The sequence below is a fragment of the Porites lutea genome, chromosome 10 (assembly GCF_958299795.1).
Source record: "Porites lutea chromosome 10, jaPorLute2.1, whole genome shotgun sequence".
Taxonomy (NCBI): Eukaryota; Metazoa; Cnidaria; class Anthozoa; order Scleractinia; family Poritidae; genus Porites; species Porites lutea.
Genome location: NC_133210.1, coordinates 29,629,091 through 29,648,925, shown reverse-complemented (window position 1 = coordinate 29,648,925; position 19,835 = coordinate 29,629,091). Strand labels below are relative to the sequence as shown.

The 19,835-nt window shown below is 38.1% G+C and overlaps 3 protein-coding genes across 3 annotated transcripts; 1 reads left to right on the top strand and 2 right to left on the bottom strand.

Moving 5' to 3' along the window:
- Window positions 1-728: 728 nt before the first annotated feature.
- Window positions 729-5,600, bottom strand: LOC140951122 (prenylated Rab acceptor protein 1-like). Its single transcript, XM_073400344.1, has 4 exons — window positions 5,316-5,600; window positions 2,860-2,957; window positions 2,374-2,475; window positions 729-1,400 (listed from the first exon to the last, which is right to left on the bottom strand). The coding sequence occupies exons 1-4, from the start codon at window positions 5,564-5,566 to the stop codon at window positions 1,306-1,308; spliced, it is 546 nt and encodes a 181-aa protein (XP_073256445.1). The 5' UTR covers window positions 5,567-5,600; the 3' UTR covers window positions 729-1,305.
- A 213-nt stretch (window positions 5,601-5,813) lies between these two features.
- LOC140951119 (large ribosomal subunit protein mL37-like) lies at window positions 5,814-8,694 on the bottom strand. Its single transcript, XM_073400340.1, has 3 exons — window positions 8,298-8,694; window positions 7,352-7,692; window positions 5,814-6,265 (listed from the first exon to the last, which is right to left on the bottom strand). The coding sequence occupies exons 1-3, from the start codon at window positions 8,654-8,656 to the stop codon at window positions 5,928-5,930; spliced, it is 1,038 nt and encodes a 345-aa protein (XP_073256441.1). The 5' UTR covers window positions 8,657-8,694; the 3' UTR covers window positions 5,814-5,927.
- Window positions 8,695-8,734: 40 nt separating this feature from the next.
- On the top strand, window positions 8,735-19,819 carry LOC140951115 (cilia- and flagella-associated protein 45-like). Its single transcript, XM_073400335.1, has 15 exons — window positions 8,735-8,834; window positions 8,963-9,061; window positions 9,545-9,641; window positions 10,457-10,535; window positions 10,877-10,943; window positions 11,936-12,097; window positions 12,685-12,771; window positions 13,232-13,495; window positions 14,091-14,198; window positions 15,520-15,603; window positions 15,724-15,837; window positions 16,637-16,716; window positions 17,455-17,568; window positions 18,185-18,361; window positions 19,428-19,819. Exons 1-15 carry the CDS (start codon window positions 8,832-8,834, stop codon window positions 19,558-19,560), a joined length of 1,668 nt encoding a protein of 555 aa, XP_073256436.1. The 5' UTR covers window positions 8,735-8,831; the 3' UTR covers window positions 19,561-19,819.
- Window positions 19,820-19,835: the final 16 nt, after the last annotated feature.

The following is a 19,835-nucleotide window of genomic DNA, read 5'->3' as shown; positions in this document are numbered from 1 at the left end:
TAATTTTCCCGTGTTATTTGTACCGTTTTTTTCTCTAACTGTTTTCAACGCTATAGGATCATTTCCTTGAAGTGGCCAGAATTAAAAGAGAATTGGCTGCATTTTAGGCTATCGAAATACCTAGCTTTTTTAAAAAAAGTACTCTGTTAATTGGAAATGCACTTTACCTGTCCCGACAAAATAAGAGATTTTGGACAACAATGACATTAGGGCCATTTATACGAGCATGTCTTATCTAATAAGACGCGTCTTAGCAAAGCCGCATCTTATTTTAGGCGAAATGTGCCGTTTATACGGAAAGTTCGCGTCTTATGTAAGACGCGTCTTATTTTTCCTCGTATAAATGGCCCTACTATGTTCCCACACAGGATAAGAGTGCCTTGCTTCAGCTTGGAGCTACTTAGACTTTTGTTAACATTAACAAAACTTGTCGTAAGTTAAACTGGTCATTTTTTTCCTTCAAGATAATTATGTCATCTTACTTAATTCGATGAGCAGGGCTATTACTTCCGGTCTTGAACATTGCCAGCGTTAAATAAATGAACCATGGGCTGAACAGTGGTTAACAAAGCATCCCATTGGGGAGGGGTACTTTATTATATTGCTGCAAGCCCCCAGGCAATTAGCACACTAATCTTTGGGCCTCCTGTGGTTTCTTGGGTGTTCCGTCGCAATTTAGGCGATATAATCTGGATTTAAGTTTGTCAGGATGATTCTTAGCAAGTATGTCCAGAGGTGTCATCATAACTTTATTTTATATCATACACCCTCATTGCATCATTCTAATTGCACTAAGTTTAGAGCATTATTGTGCATACAAACAGATACAAAGTATTTTTGTATGACTGTAGTAAATTCTGTAAAACCTTGACCTAAATAAACTTAATGAGCGGTTTTTATGTGCATTGATTTGCACTATTAGGGAGGTACAATATTAAAGATTTAGATCAAGGTTTTACAGAGTTAACAGTCATACAAAAATAACTGAAACTGTCTGTTAAAGCAGTACAACATCGAAGAAACTTATTACTTAAATACTTGCAGTATATATTACAGAAGTTTCACCATCCCTATTTGAAAAATCTACGACTATGTGGCTGACTTTTTGTTGCAGTTGTTTTGTTTGGTATTATTTTCCTCTGTACTTTGTCTATCACTATAATCTTACATATGTTCACAAGACCCAGATTCGAGGGGATATAAAATTTGAACCAAAACATTCATATTTAAGTGTCTGTCCATTATGATTCAAAACCAGTGGTGTTATCAGTGTTACATGTTAAGCAACTTGAAACTAAGACAAATCTAAACTTCTTCCATGGTCAGTTCTTCTGTTATTTCAGGAGTGTCGGAGGTGCTTAAGAGTGACGCGTGGAGGCCAATAATAAAGAATGATGCACCTGATAAAAAAAAATAAATGACCTGTCAACCTTTACTATTAGAGGGCATATAATTTATAAAACACAGAATTATTGAATTATGAATTATTTCATATACTTCACATCACAGTTATAACCGTAAATTAAATTCAATGTGTGGCCATTCAAATAAAAGCTACTGAGTAGTACTTTCCTGTGGTACTGTTTACTACACTGTACAGGGCGATTCTAACTTTTGAGTCTGAGAATGGCAAGAACGAATAAAAACTCTTCTGCAGTCCTTGAGCCATGCCCTTGGGGTTGGTCAAGTGATGGCTCAAACTTTAAAGAAGTTAAGAATTCGCCAGCTCCAAGTTTCAAAAACCCTCACTTTCAAAATGAAGCCAAGTGTACAATCCTTCTTGCAAAGAGTTTTATTTGCATGAGGTTGACAAATCATTTCCATATCAAATGCTAAGTACTTAACCTTGTTTTAAAGGGAACCTCCACTTCAACAAAAAGATAACTTTAAATCACAGGAAATAACTGTTACAGTCAAGACAATCTAAAATATTTTTAAAGAAAGCACTTTTAGATCCGCCTATTTTTGTTTTCAAATTTTGCGGGCGTCGCCATCTTGAATAATTGTGACGTGTTACAGTTGCCCTATTGTTCTTAAACAAAAGCTCTTTGTGTCAGAACAATAGAGCAACCATAACACATCACAATTATTCAAGATGGCGGCGCCCGCGAAATTTGAAAGTGAAAATAAGCGATTTTAAAATTCACTTTTCCTGATGTAAACACTTTTTTTAAGAACAAATTTTGAACAAATTTGTTTATCAACATAATTTTATTCGATTTAAACTTATTCTGTAGTAAGAGTGGAGGTTCCCTTTAATACAGCGGCCTGGGGGAACTTGGAGCCTATTACCACATAATATAACTGCCTTTAGTTTAGACATAAAATTTTACTAAAGAGAGAAATATGAAAACTTACAACATTCTTACTCACCTATAATCCAAAACACTGTTGATCCCGCAGAGGCCAAAATAAAGAGAGGAAGGCTGATCAAAATTACAAGACCATACTGCTCCACTCGACTCAATTCACGACCTATAGGGCCACAAAATCAATTACACCAACTACAAAACTTTCATTAAATTATTATATTTCAAAACACGTGTTACTACCTCCCATCAGCCTGACCTCAAGGTATCCCCACACCAGCCCTGGAACACAACCAATCCAGCCATCCCACCCTCCAAATTTTACACCTGAACTTTAACCAAATTTTAGGAATTTCAGAGAAGTTAGAGTAATTTTTCAGCCTCACGTTCACAGTAAAGTTCAAACAGAGATGCTTTTTAGTCTGTGAGAGTCGCCGTCCCATACAGAAGAGCAGAAAGGTTACTATATTATCTAGAAAATTGCAAGTTAATTCAGGAGAGTTGCTAAGTGTGCAATAGATAACGTCATAAATTACTATTAGCTTCCCACCTAGAACTTGGATCTTTTTTCCTTGGTTTTTATATGATATAAATAAACAGCCACCCCCTGCAACTGATAATGCAATGAGCAGCAATGGAGATGTGAGCCTGCAATAAAAAGAATGATTACAATGCATTGTTGTGTGGTTCCAACAAATAACCACATCCACCTTACAATCATTGCAATTTTCAAGAGGAAGGGGATCTTAATGATCTGTTTTTTCCAGAGGGAGGGGTAGATTTCAAGGAAAAAAAACCTTCTTTAGGGGGATTATGGATATAAATTTTTCTGGAACAAAAGGTGAGAAAATGATCTTATGTTTCCTAAGGTGTATGATGGAAAATTCCAAACAAATCTTACAGAGCTAACTTTCTGTTTCACTATACAGTAAGCGTAGTTAATATAATATCTCAGTTTGAACAGTTACCCCGTGATAGGATAAAATGATTTCTACTGTGTGACTGGCTTTCATGCCTGTTCAAACCGCCTAGAGAGAAATTATAAATATCTCCCAAACTTTTATTCTTAAGTCCATATGGTAAGTTATGATCATAGATGTGTGAGTGTAAATACCCCCTCCCCATTCCCCTTCTTGGTGGGAGTGTGCCGCCCGTTTATCCACATCCAGACCCTATTTCAGACAAAAAAGTCATTTTTCACACCCATTTTCATACCTGGACTCTAAGAAATTATGTCATCATTATTTAGATTAGAACAGCAACAAAATCTATTTCGAATTTGCACATGTCTCTTCTTTTCTTACTCATTTGAAATTGAAACAATATATATGGTCATACACTCTGATCTCGTAGTTCCCTCAAGCCGTACCTGATTCCAGACCAAAACGAGCAAAGTCTATACCTGTTTTCAGACCAAAACACTGCAAAACCCCTACCCTTTGGGGAGGCACATACCTATATGGCTTATATAAGGGAGTACCTCCCTCTGGATAAACCACTATTATTATGGACTGTCACTGTTAAAGGCATTGACTCACAGTCAAACATAGCGGAGCATGGCAACAAGGCTGTTATCACTAAGATTTCAAGTTGCTGGGTACATGAAATTAGCAGGCGAGTAATTGAACAACTAGAATGTCCTTTTGGTTTTATTTTCCTTTTGTTCCCTATGAAAGTAGCTGGTGGTTATACCCACAGTGGCAGGGAGAAATCCCTGGCCTCCGGCACTTAGTGACAGCCCTGAGGCAAAAAAGACAATTGGCAAGCAGAGCAAGCCGAGCATGGGGCCTTTTTTCCTCTCCAATGTAGATCTACTCCACTTGAGAGCCTCTTTACAAGCTAAGTCACACAGGGATGTCTGCAATAGCAGGGCTAGACTGTAAGACAGACGTTGAAGCTTTTTCTGTTAGCAAATCAGGGAAGGTTGAGAAAAACAATATTCTCAGATCAACTGGGATTTTTATGACAAACAGAAACCTAGTTGACTGTTTAAATGTTGAGCTTAACTGCAGAATACCCGGCCACTTCAAAGCTATACCCCTATAACAGTGGCCATGCGGCTACACAGCTACGTAGTCTCCTATGTAGCCATATACATCTTTATTCTTTAGCCACGCAGACCTCTATAGCTACGTAGCTCTGGAGCCACATAGCTGTGTAGTCAAGTAGCCACATAGCTGTGTAGCCCCGTAGGGTTAGGATTAGGGTTAGGGTTAGCTGCATAGCTGCATAGCCGCATAGCCATGTAGCCACTGTTATAGGGGTATAGCTTTGAAGTGATCAGGTATTCTGCAGTTACTCCAAATGTTGGATAGCACTATACATCTGATAAATCACCATCCAGCGAATAAGTATTCAGGAAGCCAACTGCTTTATCCCCTGAACAGAGATTTATCCAGTGGATAGCACTATCCATCTTTTAAACAACTGGGTAAGGGCTACTGAAACCTGAATGACAAACTTCTAGTAGGCATGGTAAATTACGTTCCTTAAAAGAATGTGCTGTGCAATTTTTTTTACGAAATAAGTTGAGATCTTAAAGGTAAAGAAGATCAGGATCTTTCTATGACCAGAAAGAAGTTTTTCCTGACTAAAAAAATTCAAAGGTCCATATCCGAAGGACAACCTTAATAATGTTACTAAATCACCAAAAAAATATTCATGAAACGTTATTCATAATACAATTTGTAAGCTTAGCTTTCATGTACACTTAGCAGACATGCAGTCAGATGAACTAAATGCTCGTCGTTAAATAAGATAATATTTAGTACGTTACATACGACAAATCATACCCAAGGCATACATATAAGATTTTTCCCCCAATTTTCGATCTACCGCCGTTTACACAATGGAAAATTGCCTAAAATCTGTAATATACAATAGCGGAGAACTCTCTGCTTGTTGTAAAATAAAAGACCTCTCGAATATAGACGGTTTCAGGACGTGAAAACGAGATCTTCTTTTTCTTAAAACTGCAAATAATAGACGATCGAAACATCAACTTACACGCAATAAAAGAACAGGAGTATCGTTATCAGAATGTAGTTGCTCTGGTAGTCTTCCAAGTTCTTCATCACCCTCTTGCCAGCTTCGGCTATAGTTTTTGGCTTGCTGAATCGGGAACTTTTAAAAAACTCTGCCCATGGCTTCATCTGTGTTTTGCGTTTGTACAGCCATTCTTTAGCGAGTTGTACGTGAGACGATGGAGTTATTACAGCCGCCATTTCAATATTTCCAGTGATTTCCTCCGTCGCCATAGCTTGTTTTGTAATGTTCTGATACGTCACCAACATACTCTCCCCTCCCCGAACAGTCATGACAATGATTACTAATAGGGATGCAGTGGAGTAGGCGAAACTGAAAACTTCTCTGGTCCCTGAGTGGTCCCTGATCCCTCACACAAAAATTTTTCAGATTATTTTGCAAGGGATAATTCAAGTCTTTTTCCAAATAAATATAATACTTCTTGTCCAGAATTTTTTATTTCTTTCTTACAGTAAGAAAAAGTATCACAAAAGCATCACAAAGGTTAATTATTACAATTTTCTCTCAGATTTAATGTGAACTGATTAATTACACTGTTTTCACATAAAAAATTAATTGAATTTTTTCCTTTTATTAACCATTAAGAATCATTCTCACAAACATTTCAAAGCATTCCTCATTAAATCCATGTAATTCAATCTCGTAAGTTGGTGGATCTTTTTTTCTGGTGCCAGGAGTTTCATGAATAACTGCCTTGTTATACATGAAAAGCCCTGGACTTATCCACACCATATTTTTGATGCCGCTGTCAGAAACAAAGTCTAACGTATTCAGTTGATAAGATAGGAATGACAGTCTGATTCCATCACTTGCAATACACTGTGCTGTTAGGGGCTTTTCTAAATTGTCTCCAAGTGCTGCTCCATTATTTAAAGCTTCTGCCGCAAGCCGTCCAAAGGTAAACATAACACCTGTAAGTTAAACAGTGGTAATAATATTAAGAAATGATGGCAGTGATATTAATCAATATTGGCTGCAGTATTATAAAAGATGGTGATAAGATTAACCAATAATGGAAATGACATTTATCATCAACCACCTAACATTCATTTACATACACGTAAATGTTGCTATTTCACAGGCAATTTTCAGCAGGAATTTAAAGCTTAGTTTGACTAGTACCTACATCATTATGGAGTGACAGAGTATCTTAATTTTGAAAGGTAGATTTAAAATGTGGTATTTTTGAGGAAAAGCATTAAAATATTGAGCTCTAAAGAGGGAACATAAATGAAGGCAGTCAAAATATTATTTTACCTTCCCCTTATCCCCATTCAGGTATTACTCCTGTAAAATTTTATCCTCTGAAAGTTCTGTGATTTGCTACAAGTCAATTAATTAAAATAACATACTTTCAAGAATACCCCAGACTAGGTCAGTTTACCTTTTAATGAGTTAATGATTCACAAGATAGCAATGGTGACATTATTCACTGAAAAAACAGATTTTGACGCTGTAAATGGAAAAAAGGCTTCAACCCTTTAAGTCTAGATACAAACTCTCCAAACTAATCTCCATCCATTTCCTTAAGATTTAGTTGAAACAATTGAATAGAAGATCAAAGTATTTCCCTCTGGAGATCAATGTTAATTCTAATAAACTTTTCTTTAGATGATGTATTGACATTGACTACGAGTACGAGATTTGACTGAAGGTTTTATTGCGTATTCTCAAAAAATAATATACACTCCAGAAAGCTTCATAGTCCTTTTGATTCACCAGAAAAGTTAGCACTGTTATCTTTATTAAAGGAAGTTAAGCCCTCTCCCGATGGCAAAATGATAAAACTTCTAACATTTGATAACTCGTTTCCGCCACTATGACATTCATACTAAATTTTGTAGCAGAATGACCATGGCTGTCACGTTTTCCTGCCAAAATGACTCCAGTTTAAGTGCCAGCAATACTCAGTATTGCGAAAATCTTGTACTCATAGTTGTTGTTTTCCTCAAACCTTAAGCTCTCTAATCATACAGGATGTAATGTGGCCTCCTCACCTTGTGCTACCAAGTCACTCGTAGTCCACTTTCTGTTTGTACTGACAATAAAAAGCGTATGTGGATATGGAAAGGGAGCACCATCATAGAACCCAGTATCCAGCTTTTGTGTTGTTCTTGCCTTGTTGAGATCAAACACTGGAGAAATTATCTCTGGTTTCTCCAGAGATACTTGTTCAGTTCTCTTCACCTCTGCGGTGTCTTCAACTTGTTTCAGTTGATGTTTCGATGATAACAGAAAACCAAGATTTCCAGAAATCAACAGGTCAGTGTCACCTCTTTTGTATGATATGCTTAAACGGGGCTTGTATGTCAGCGATGTTTCCAAGAGCCTTGGGTAACTGAGGTAACAAAAAGGTTAAGTGTCATGATGATTTTCCAATAAATTATTGCTGTTCTGGGGTGAGACTACACTAACTTTTAAAATCTACATCTGTCAATACAGTATATATGTTGTAGTTAATTTTTTATCACAGGTAATTTTTGCTTTTCTTTTGTTCATGGAAACAAAGGAAAAACAAAAATTACCTGAGATAAAAAATTAACTACAACATATATGCTTTTAGTGATGGTTAAACAATAAACAATAAAAAATATATATCTGATAGTTAACATTACATCACCTGTGGTATGGATGTTACTTTTTTCTGCCAGGCTACTTTTTTCTTGGTTCTTTTTGCTTCAATGGTAAGCCAATTTAAATAACGAAAACCATGTTTACAAACACCAGCTACTTCTAAAGTATGCAGTGTAGCATGTTATAGTCTGAATTCTTCTTCGGTCTCAAATTTCTTACATCAGTTTAATGGGAACAACTTCAGAATACCCGGCACTCGTTGGAACACTTAAAAGAACGAGGTAAAAACACGATACTGTCTTTTATTATTCAGCGAGATGCAAATACATTTAAGTGGCCGGTATGTGTCTATACCATATGCTTTCTCACCTGCCAGAATAACTCCACATTACCCTTAACATATTCTGCATCAAAGGTAAAGCATTCATATCTCTAGTTGCATGGTCACCTTCATGATTAATAAGCCTTGCCTGAATCACATTTTGTCTGAATTTTGACATCATGTCTTCCCTCGTTGAGAGATCTAAATGAGAACTTTGCAAGCAAGTTGAAATGTTCCCCATTTCTAAGGTCTTTGTGAGGTAAAGTGTTTGATTTTCCGGCTCCAAAGTACGACTTTGAGGATGATAAACATAAGGCTTGGTATTTGCGGAAACACAATAATCCTTCTTGCCGAGAAAATATGGTAAAAGACGAGTTAGTTTTGCACGCATTCGAACGGCAGCCATCTTGAATTGTTCCAGATGGGAGACTGGGTCCGCGTTCCCAGTCTCCTTGTTGTTTCTGGGTTTTGTTGTCTTGGAAACAAGCAATATTTCTTCTCATCCACAACTGATCTTCGCCATTTTGAATTCACTTCCCATCAGAGTAACAGTTGTAATCAGAGCTAGAAGATTGATAAATATGGTAAGTATAAAATACTATTAACCATCATAAGGCTGTTTTCATTCATTATGCATCTGAGAGTCGCCTCGTCTTATCCCCAGAATCTTTGTGACTTTAACTTTAATCAAATTTGTGTGATTTCTCCATAGCCAAACAGCACTGTCGGGTCGGTAGAATCTACCGGGTCAAACGCATCTAGGAAGTCTTGGACGAGACAATATCACACAGTCAATAAGACTTCCACCGTAGTAAGTTCATGAAGACTAACTTAAATATTTAGTATCGCCCGAAACGCCAATATAACTGTTGCTGATGTTAGTAAGCTACGCTGAAGCACCTAGACAAATTGAAAATGCAGTATTTTTTCTTCCGAAAGGTACTTCAGCGTTTTATTGTAATTCTTAGTTTAGAAGAAATTTTAAACCGGTTACGTTAAGCATACCTATTCGGCACTTAATCTCACATGACGAAAACTTGTTTTCCGAGCGATCTGTGGTTGTAGATTGGAGAAAAATAAGTCTTTAGAGGAACTTCTTATATTATGTTTTAGCTTTCAAGAGTAATCTTAAGTTATCTGTTTACAGGAAAAATTCGTCATTTATTTTCTATGGCCTAATGTCTTGACAGTTTATGACCATATCCTTATGCTTAATTGGTTCTGCATTTTATCCTGCCCTCTAATAAAAAATTGGCAAAGATCATAGAGAATTTAAAGCATTGTTCTTCCTTAGGATGAATCACTCTTTGCTTCACCAAAGAAGACAAGACCTGGTGAAGAGGATGCTTTTGCTACAGCATTGTCTGAACGGTCATCGCGTAGACGCACTGGTAGGTACACCAGTTTGCTCAATACCGCGGGGCACCAGAGACTTTTCGTGGTTTCCGATTTTCCTGTTTCAGTCAAGTCTTTTTAGTGACTCTTATGGCTTGGGCCTGTAGCTGACACCAATGGCAAAGAATTCCACTGCATGGGAGAAAAACTCCTGGTACCCAGAGTAATAGCACGGCTTATGTAATGCTAAATTGGACTTAATGGAAAATTTGCATTTAGTTATCTGTAATCATTGGCAGATCTGATATTAATCTACAAGTAGGAGTGTGTGTGTGGGGGGGGGGGGGGGGCACTGCTATCAAGACCTTGAGAACATAAAGGGTCTCAGCTTTGAAAACATTTTTCAGCCTGATGGGCTTCAGTTTGGCCTGAAAATAAAAGTGGTGGCTTAGAAATGCCTGAGACCCCTGGATCCAACCATCACTGATGACTCTAGGGACTCTTTCATTTCCTGAACTTCGATATGGTTCTTAGGAATTCAACTCCAGGACATATGATATAGTGAGTTGGAACAATGCAATAAAGATAAAAAAAAACCAAATTCATTATTTAAGCAGTATTTTTGCCACCGTTGCCATCGTCGAATCTTAATCATGATGCACTCCTTTGATTTGAGGATTTGAGATCTACTTCCCTTGTCACTCGAGAGCTGACAGCTTCAGTTGTAAGATTTTTAGCCTTTTTGTAGCCGCACCCTTCCCCTCCCTAAGAGCAACACCAACACCAGTGGCTATATGTTTGCTTGAAGATTTTGTGGTAATAATCGTACTGCTCTTCTTAAAATTAACTATGGACTGGTCCATGCTTTCAGGAAAAGGATCACCAGCAAAAAAGTCTGATGACCCAGAGACAATTCAAGTTATAACCAAGGATTTAATCAGAAGATTAAGGTAAATTTCTGTTTTACATTTAAAACTCTTAGCCTTGGACCAGGCTCCACAGTGGGGGAAAAAGCAACACACGGGGTCAAACAGGAATCATATATTGGCAGCGAAGCAATTTTTTTCGCCAACACCAATTTTTTCTCCTTTTTCACACAATGCTGAGCCTGGTCCCAGGCTATGTAATTCTTTAATTTTGACCCTTTAAGCTCTAATTATTTTATTCAAGGGTATTTTCTCTGTACCTGTCTATATACATTTCCTACACTACAAATAGTAGTGCATAAAATTCTGCGACTAATTTGTATGTTTTTCTCCAATCTACAACTATTATTTTAATTTGTTGACAGAGTTCCTCAAGAAGATCCTTCTGGAAGGACTATTATTTTAGAGGCCGGTGAATACCAACGAATTAAGGTGAGGTTGTTATAATGTAGGGCTTCTGATATTTTGCAAGACCGCGGCGCCGCAAAATTCTTGTAAAACTGCGAAATCCCACTAAATTCGCCAGAAATCTTGTCAAATACATGTCGATACAACATATTTGAAACTTATCTTGGCTATTGGGGCTGTTTAATTGCCGTAAACTTGAAAAATTATCTTCAAACTTCATCACCACAATGAGCAAACAACATCCCAGAACTTCAGGCATAAATTGTGTTGTGAAAACTGGGCAGTAGTCATGATGTTAAAACCTTCTCATTGGCTCATTTCTCAAGCATGCTGTTGTCGAAATAGCAAATAATTATCTCTGTTAAGAAACATTGAACATACTTGTGAAATCAGCGGAAAATCAATTGATTTCTTACGAAAATTGCCCTGAAAATTCCCACTAAATCAGCCGTTTTTTACTGATTGTTTTTCACCAAAGGTAGCCTTGAAAATTCTGTGAAATTTCAGCAAAATCGGCCGATTTTTCCGCAAATCTGTTGTGTTAATCAGTCTGATCAATAAGAGTATTGTTTGTCGTCCTTGAACTCCTTGACAGGACTTTTTGTGGCAGTTAACTTGGCATTTCATCCCTCTTTCCCCCAAAAAATTATATTGCCAGAGGCCTGGTCTCAATATCTCTAGTAAGTTTGAAGCTTTTCATCACATTGTCTTAGCTTTGCTAGTAGTTTTTGTATGTGGGCCTCAACGGCAGATTTCAGGGTGCTTTGAGGGGGTCGCAGCCACCCCTTTTCCTTTGAAATTTTATATTATTTTTTAATAGAATTCTCAGAAAAATGAAAAGTATTTATATAGCTGGCAAGTGAGCAAGTGTCCTGGCCACACCTGAATTTTCTGGATCCACCCCTGGGCCTGTGAGCCTGTATGTCATTTCTCTCCTGTAGTTTTACATTAGCCCTATAAATAGCTTTCTAATCTTGTTAATAAATAAATGAAAATAAAGTTTTGCCTTTCACCAGTCTGCATCACATGTTCCCACTCAAGAAGAAAGAGACTGGGCTAGGGAAGAAATGAAAAGGAGGAAAGAATATGAACAAAATGCCTCAGAGGAAAGGAAAAATTTTATGCAGACCATGGAGCTGAAAAGAAAAGAGAATGCAAAACCTTCAGATCTGGAGCAGGTAAATAACTGTATAAACTGAAAAATGGAAAACGTTAAATTTGTAAATTAAAGGGCTGAAAGCAGAACTGTCCTCTGTCAAGTCTTATGTTGATTTTTTTCTGGCAAGAATTGCCTCAGTCTTCATATGTGACCTCAATTGATTCCAAAGGAAAACTTTGCCGTGTATTTTTTTGCGCCATTTCTTACTAATTTTTGTACAAATTACTTATGCAAAAAATGCTTAGGGTCCTTTAGTTTGAAACAGAAACAAAAGAAATCAGAAAGTTCTTTGTTTTGCAAAATCAACTAAAAACATCCTTAGATTAGATTCAACTGACATTTATTTTTTCATCAACACACAATCTAATATACAGTGAAACCTTGATTTAACAAACCTCTAATAACCAAGTCCTTGATGTAACAAACAATTTTCTTTACCCCAATAATACTAAAATAATTTCATATATAAAAAGGAACCTTATTCAGATGTACAACTTTTTTTAGATTTTTAATGATGTTTTATGTTAACAAACCAATGGTAGTTGAAGTTTTGATGAGGGAATTTTCATCTGAGTTTTGATTATTGTAAATGGCTATACTTTTTAGGAAGCAAAGAAACAGAGTGGTACTTTACTGGAAAAGGCGCAAGAACAGATGGAAGAACAGGAGGATGAAATTAAAAAGCTTAATGAGGTAGCTTCAGTTGTCTTAACAGGGTTATTAGGCTGATTTAGCAACAGAACGGGAACGTCAGTTGACGACGGCGCGCACAAATCAAACAACTGGCTTGACCAATGGCAGAGTGGCAAATTGGGCACCGGAAGTCGTGTTTAGACCTTTCCGCGCGCTTTCCCGTTGTCAACTGACATTCCCGTCCTGTTGCTAAATCAGCCTAATCTTTATCAAGCATACTTCAAAAAAGCAAATTAAACTGTCTAAGTGTATTTAACAAAGCAAGTACTACTGCTTGTGGTTGGACATTTTAGATCGTCTTTTCTATTGATTTCTATATGGGCATAGACTGTGGTCTTCATGGTCAATTTGTTTTTACCATGATAACTCTCTTTTGGTAACTACTGATCACAAGACAGTGTTAAGACTCTTTACATTTATAATTTAATAACTTTCAGTGCATTGTCTTTTTCTGTTGCAGCTCATACTAAATGCCAAGTGTCATGCCATCCGTGATGCACAGCTTATAGAAAAGGTTGAGATCAAGAAAGAACAACTAGAGGAGGAAAAACGACTTGACGAGATGATGGAAGTGGAGAGACTTAACGCGCTGAAAGAGTATGAGGAGAGAGAGAAAGCTGCACACTTTGAAAGACTCAAAGGAGCACAAGTGTTGCAGCAACAGATTACTGATAGGGAACAGTCACGATTGCTGGATGAAGAGAAAAAAGACCAAGAAACAAAGGTTGGTATCATCTAACTGGTTCCTTAATGTACAAATTCTCATTTTTTTTTAAATTTCTTGCCTTCCTCTCTTTAGCCTTTTTTTGATTACAAAATGTTAATCATTGTTGTGCAATTTCCCCTATTTCTCCCACTTTCCACCCTTTTTGAATTCCCGCCTCCCATCCTTTTCTCTTCTGCCTCCCGTACCCCTCTCTACCCCTATAAATTTTACCCTGGGTCATACCCCCCTGTTCTTCCCCACTCAGAAGGTGTTAATTTGAACCCTCACCCCACCCCATGAAAATTCCAGTTTAGCTACATACTTTCCTGGGAAACTTCCAATCTCCCCCTCCTCTAAGCCATCATTTTGCCCTTAGCGAGAAGTAAGTGTTAATGTTAGCTTGGGGGAAGGGGTAGGTGGGCAGTTTCCCGGAAACCTAAATTGATCCGAAATTTCTAGTAACCTGTCATGGGGTGGGTGTGGGTATTTTCTGGAACCACCCAACATAGTGATGCTAGTATTTCATGGGGGAAAATGAAAAAAAAAGAAATCATTCTTTATGATCTGCTGTGGAAATTTAAGGTTGCATACTAGATTTCTTTTTTTCTTTTAGGTGATGTTACAATACCTTGATAAGCTGCAAAAAGAAGATATGGAAAATTTGGTCAAAAAGCGAGAAATACAAAGAGCATTGATGAAAGATGTGGCCAAGGCAAACGAGGTGAGCTTTTTAAACACTTCATAAATTCCAATGGTCGTGAATATTATTGTTTGATCGCCTGAAGAGAGCGCCAACAACAAAGCATTTCAACACGCCAATTCTTGAACAACAGGGCTTTCCAACCTCGTTCCCAGGGTCTCTCATGGGAAGATGAGAGACCCTGGGAACGAGGTTGAGGGCTTTCCAGTTGTGCAGTTTGAATGCAAGATCATTAAGAAATAAATCAACGGCTTTTGTGGAGTTGGTATGTGATTTGAAGGCTGAGTTGTTTACGATATGCAAGTCCTGGCTCCATGATCTCTGTTCTAGTCCAAGTTTATCAAATCTAGGGCAGGTAGCGTCATAAATGAATGTATCAATAACCAGTGAAGGTTGTTGGAAAAAATGCTCACAACAATCCCGAAAGGTATTGTGGGTGGTTTTGAGGTCACTGTTCTCCAAAGAAATTTGAAAGAACGGCATGAGAGTCCATGGACATACGTTTGTGAGTGCTAAAGGAAAGCACCAAACGTAAGTTTGACAGCTGCAGTGTCAGGAACGGTGTACTGATCATAGCTCATATAACCCGCGGGATTGTTGCGTGCACATTTTCATTGACAACCTTTCTCGAAATAACTGTACGTGTGTTTCTTGGCTCAACTATGTAAATATCAATTTTTGCTCGTAAATGGCTCAAATTTTAGCCCATTTTATGGCGTTCTGTTGACCCGATGGAAACCCTCGGAACGGGGTACTTTGAAGTTAAAATGATGGGGACGATACGAGGATGCCCCCCCACCGGTCTCATAAGTGGGACCTTAAGCTGACGTCAAAAAATGGCAACCGGAAGTAGATATTATATCTCTTTCACTGCTCTGACTTGACAAATTCATACAGCGGGAGTTAAAACAAATGCATTCAGATTCTTTGTGTGTGACAAAAGTGTACCATCAAGCGAGACATCGAATTTCCGGTTACTATTCATGCTGTCCCGGACGTAGTGTTCTCGTTGCTTAAGCTCACTAGTAGCCTGCGCCGCACTCTCAGATGGTAGGCCAGCGCAAAACGATGCGCTAACTTGAGTACCAGGCCACGTTTCTGGGATGGGGAAAATCTCTTCTCCCACTACCCCTAAGGAGGGCTTGATCAACTTCAGGCTAATGACGCGCGTGATCTGGGGAAGAGGGCGACCACCTCAGGACTGATAGTTTTAATTGTTATTTCATCTCCTAAGCTTCTATATCTGCTACTGGTAGTTTAGCTGAGCCTACAAAATGGAAGATGAACGCTGGGTACCTTTTAGTAATTTCTGTTAAAAAAAATTGTTATCTTTAATACCCAGGAAATCAAATTTCTGAGAGAACGTAAAACAGAGCAGGAAAAGTTAGAGGAAATTAAAGTCATGGAGTTTTTGAAGCAAAAAGCGGTATGTAAAAACTTTGAAGATTTGATTATTATCTTCAGATTATTTTGCAAGTAATAACTTCACTAAAAACTTGCAGGATAGTCACGAACGAAATTTAACAAAAAAATTTTTTCGTTACAGGAAAGAGAAGAAGCTTATCAGCGTGAAGTGGAAGCTGCCAGAATCGAGAAGGAAAAAGAAATAGCTCGTCTTCGTGCACAACAAGAAAGAGCAAAAGATAAGCAAGCCGAAAAGGTAAATTGGACAAAGAAAACCGCAGCAAAAACGGCACAGAAAAAAATTCGACAACAACAACAATGTATTTATTTAAAGAATTATAAAGTTTATAATACTTTATGATAAAGTTTACAATACTTTATGTCCTGCAAATAGCTATAATGCTAATCTAGGCAGGAAAAGACTTTAACTAAAGGCGTTATTAAATTACATAAGAAAAAAGAAAAGAAAAGAAATACAATAACATACAGAAAGAAACGCCTTACATATAAATTCAAGTACAGCGGATTTTGTTTTTTGAAAAAGACTAAAATTACAACTGCAGGTATATACAACATATCAGGTTAACTGAATTGCCAAGCATGTCAAGTACTATAGCTCGAGAAACTAAACCCGCGGATCGCGGATAGGGTTTTGTTTCCGACTTCAGCGTTACAGACGTCGACGTATGAACAAATACTCGGGACAGTTTCGCCATCCTTTCCAAGTTCTTTTGACCGCCATTGTACTTTAATTAGAGAAACTCTCTGGGCTGCAGAAAGTTCGTTGTGCATAATTTTAACAACAACACTCACGAACACACGATATACAGGTACACTTTAATTCAATTTAGTTGAATATCTTAGTATAAAGAGAATACTTTCGCTGTTTCTTTCTTTCTGGTGTTATTTTTACGAGATCTAATTTTCGCGAATCGTTGGAAAATTTGCGAGATTTCGTGCTTCCTTCGTTGAACCCAGCCAGAGGAAGATTTCTAAACGGAATTAAAAATATAAAACATCTTTTTGAAAAGTCTGGAATGGATTTGACTCTTTAGGACGCTTTAAGAGCAAAGCGAAATCAAGAAGAGGCTGAACGAGAATGGAGAAGAAAAGAAAAAGAAGAAGCCGAGAAAAAGTGAGCTATTGTTCTGTTTGTTGGTTATTTGTGTACGATTTTCTGATTTTCTGCCTTTCGAGTTGGGCTTGCATCTCGGATTTCTTGTTCCGCGCGAAAAGTTAGCCCGCGCACAAACCTCTTTTGCTTACTTCCCCACAAGCGTGACCTGTTCCAGGCTCCGAAATAGTCGGGTCCTCTGAATTTAGAAAGCGTGAACATGAAAAAAAGGGAGGAAACTGAGGAGAGGAAGGGCGGCGCTTAAGATGGTCGTAAAAGAAATGCTTACAGGCTCTCTATCCCTTCCTTTTTCCCGCCCCGCCAACTTTTCGCGCCTTTCACTTTTGCGACTTCTCCACTATATGAGAGCCTGGAACGGGCTTCCACAAGCGAGTCTGCTGACACGCTGCTATGATACTTTTTCACTCCTGCCAGGGGGTTTTTCAAGAACAATGAGCAGCAATGTTGCAAACAAATTTAAACTGAAACGCAAGTTCTTACAATCTTATTTACGGCTTTGTCAAGAAACCAAATAAGATGTCCTCGCGGAACTGCGCGACTATCACCTTACGCGCACGTTGCGCCGTCTCGCGTTGTCCATATCACGCGATCGACAAGCCTCTCGTAGTGTATATGTAAATTGGGGTTTAAACTTATTTTTCCTTAAACGAGTTCTTAAAACCAAAGAATTGTTTTTTTATATATATTCCTTGACTTATTTAGCTTTTTATGCTAATGCAATGTTCCCGTTTTTCGCAGGAGAGCGACCGAGGAAATGTTGCGAAAGGCTCGCGAGGATCAAGTTAGAAACAAAGAGCATTTCTTAGCAGTACAGGCTGGAAGAGACCGGGCTGAATTTGAACGAGTTTTAATGTAAGTTGGGTTTTTAAACGGGTTACAAAAGACAAAGAAGAGTAAAGAATGTAATGACAGTATACAAGATAGGATAAACTTTATCCTCTTTTGCTGTATATTAACTTCAATTTGCTTAACAACTTCTCCTAGAACTCTATTCAGAAAACGAACTACGAAGAGGCCAATAAAGAATTAAAACGCGCCAGAACGCGATAAGCGCGCTCGGAAGTAAGAATATTAAAGTAAAACGCATTCTTTTCTGTGCGCGGATGATCTTCAGAGCGTGGAAAGGAAAAAAAATTCTCTTAAATTGGCATATTTGTTAGTTTTGAGTAGCCTGTGAATAGGCCCTCTGTTTGGGGAAAGGTGGCAATTTTCAAGGGAGGGTTTTCAGAAACCTTCTTGATGGGGCGCACGCATTTCCTTTTGATATTGACAAAATAATCGTTACGAAACTATGTGGGACGGTTTGGCGAATATGCCAGTTGATAAATGTTTAAGAAGTTTTGTAGTGGGTTGATTGAGGGTGTATTGATCATTAAACAAATTCTCCTCATTAGCACAATAAGAATTGTATGAAGAGTGGTTTGTAGAATCTGATTGTTAAGGGCTAAGGTTTAATTTGCTTTTTAAGAGCGCAAGAAGAGCAGATGTTAAAAGACGAAGAAGCTGATAAAATCCAGAGCATCCGTCGCCATCAGCACTCCGACGAAGTTCGTCAACAAATACGGGAAAAAGAGAAAGACAGAATCCACGCCAGGAATGCTTTCTTCGAGGAAGGAATCAAGCTGGATCAAGAAGCAAAAGCTCGGTAAGTCTTGCGTTGCCTCGTTCCCATGCGGCGTCTTCCCAGGCTTCCTCGGTCGAAACGCGTGGACCGCGCGGAATAATGAGGCCTAGGGGACTAGGCAAAGTCTTCCTAACCCTTTAGTTCCCAAGAATGACCAACGTCCATTTTCTCCTTGCATTATCAGTAGATAATCAAAAAGAAAAGGTTGTGAGAATTAACATCATGATAATCAATGGAAAAAGTCTGAAATCTTTTATCAAATGTATGACATTGTATGATATCGTAGCAAAGAAATCGTCGGGAAGGTGACTTCTTCTCGCGCTTGACTCATGCTCTATCTTAGTGTGTGTTGGGCGGGGGAGGGGCCGGGGAATGAGAGCCTCATCAGGGAGGCTACGCTCACAAAAGGGTACCTTTTTAGGCATCATATATATCAAAGGCAAGGGATTTCACTTGTTGACAAATTATAGTATAAAGGATATAAAAGGTCTGTTAAAAGGACCTAAAACTGCCCAACAGACCCAATTTATGGCTTTGAAAAAATTAACAAAACCTCATTCATGGTTTAGTAGTTCATTCTTACTGGGTAGGAGCTGCTCGTAAGGCGTTTCCTCATTGGTCGCAGAAAACAATGACACGTCATTGTTTATCATTATTTCCCATTGTTTAGCCGTTAGGGTATCGAACCAATGGGCTTTTAGGGTTAGGAGAGCTGCTACATCTGTCTTAACATCTGTCTGGGCGTTTACATGTACGGCAGTTAAAAGAGATGCAGCGTTCTAACTTAGTGTGTTGAATGGTATCATTTTTCAATAAAAGATATACGAAAGGGGTATGTACCTCTCCTGTCAAAAATGGTGTTTAAAAGGGTAAGGGGTTGGACCTCGGGATGGAACATCCCGTATAAAACTTCGTTGAGTAGTCCTCTGGGGGGGAGGGACTACACTATACTTGGTTCAGTTTGTCAACTTGTTTCATTGATCATCTGACAAGTGTTCAGAAAAACATTATAAAACATATGATCAGCATCGCAGGTTATATAATTTAACAAATCACAGTCATTGATAGGCTTTAAATTCTCTTTTAGGCGACAAAAATTAGATGACATTAAAAGAAGAAAACTGCAAGAACTGAGAGACGCCGGTGTCCCTGACAAGTACTGTAACGAGGTTGCGCGACGAATCGAGGCCCCACCTCCATCACTGTCCCGGATGTACTGATTGAAATGTTATATTCTAAAAACGTTTTACGGGTTAGTTGTGAACCAAGTTCTATACGCAGTGAAGAATGCTCACTTGATGGTTAAATGAAGTATAAGGTGTAACATTTTGGGCATACCTTTTTGGCAATAAGAACGTGGATTTAATGGCGTTCTTGGCCCTTTTACGATGTAAATATTTTCTTTCCTAAAAGAGCTGTGTCCATACTTTATGTACAAACATTATTCTATCAAAGGAATAAAATGAGTGTAATGACCAACTTTTTTGTCAATTTA

What these genes read in the sequence shown, in the direction of transcription:
- LOC140951122 (XM_073400344.1), bottom strand. Translation starts at nt 5,566, where the DNA reads ATGGCGACGGAGGAAATCACTGGAAATATTGAAATGGCGGCTGTAATA. An exon ending in CTCCTGTTCTTTTATTGCGT is followed by an intron (nt 2,958 to 5,315) that starts GTAAGTTGATGT and finishes TTTTTATTGCAG; the next exon opens with GCTCACATCTCCATTGCTGC. An exon ending in AACAGTGTTTTGGATTATAG is followed by an intron (nt 1,401 to 2,373) that starts GTGAGTAAGAAT and finishes TTTTTTTATCAG; the next exon opens with GTGCATCATTCTTTATTATT.
- LOC140951119 (XM_073400340.1), bottom strand. Translation starts at nt 8,656, where the DNA reads ATGGCTGCCGTTCGAATGCGTGCAAAACTAACTCGTCTTTTACCATAT. An exon ending in ATGTGGAGTTATTCTGGCAG is followed by an intron (nt 7,693 to 8,297) that starts GTGAGAAAGCAT and finishes TTGTTACCTCAG; the next exon opens with TTACCCAAGGCTCTTGGAAA. An exon ending in GAGTGACTTGGTAGCACAAG is followed by an intron (nt 6,266 to 7,351) that starts GTGAGGAGGCCA and finishes TTTAACTTACAG; the next exon opens with GTGTTATGTTTACCTTTGGA.
- LOC140951115 (XM_073400335.1), top strand. An exon ending in TCAATAAGACTTCCACCGTA is followed by an intron (nt 9,062 to 9,544) that starts GTAAGTTCATGA and finishes GTTCTTCCTTAG; the next exon opens with GATGAATCACTCTTTGCTTC. An exon ending in GTGAATACCAACGAATTAAG is followed by an intron (nt 10,944 to 11,935) that starts GTGAGGTTGTTA and finishes GCCTTTCACCAG; the next exon opens with TCTGCATCACATGTTCCCAC.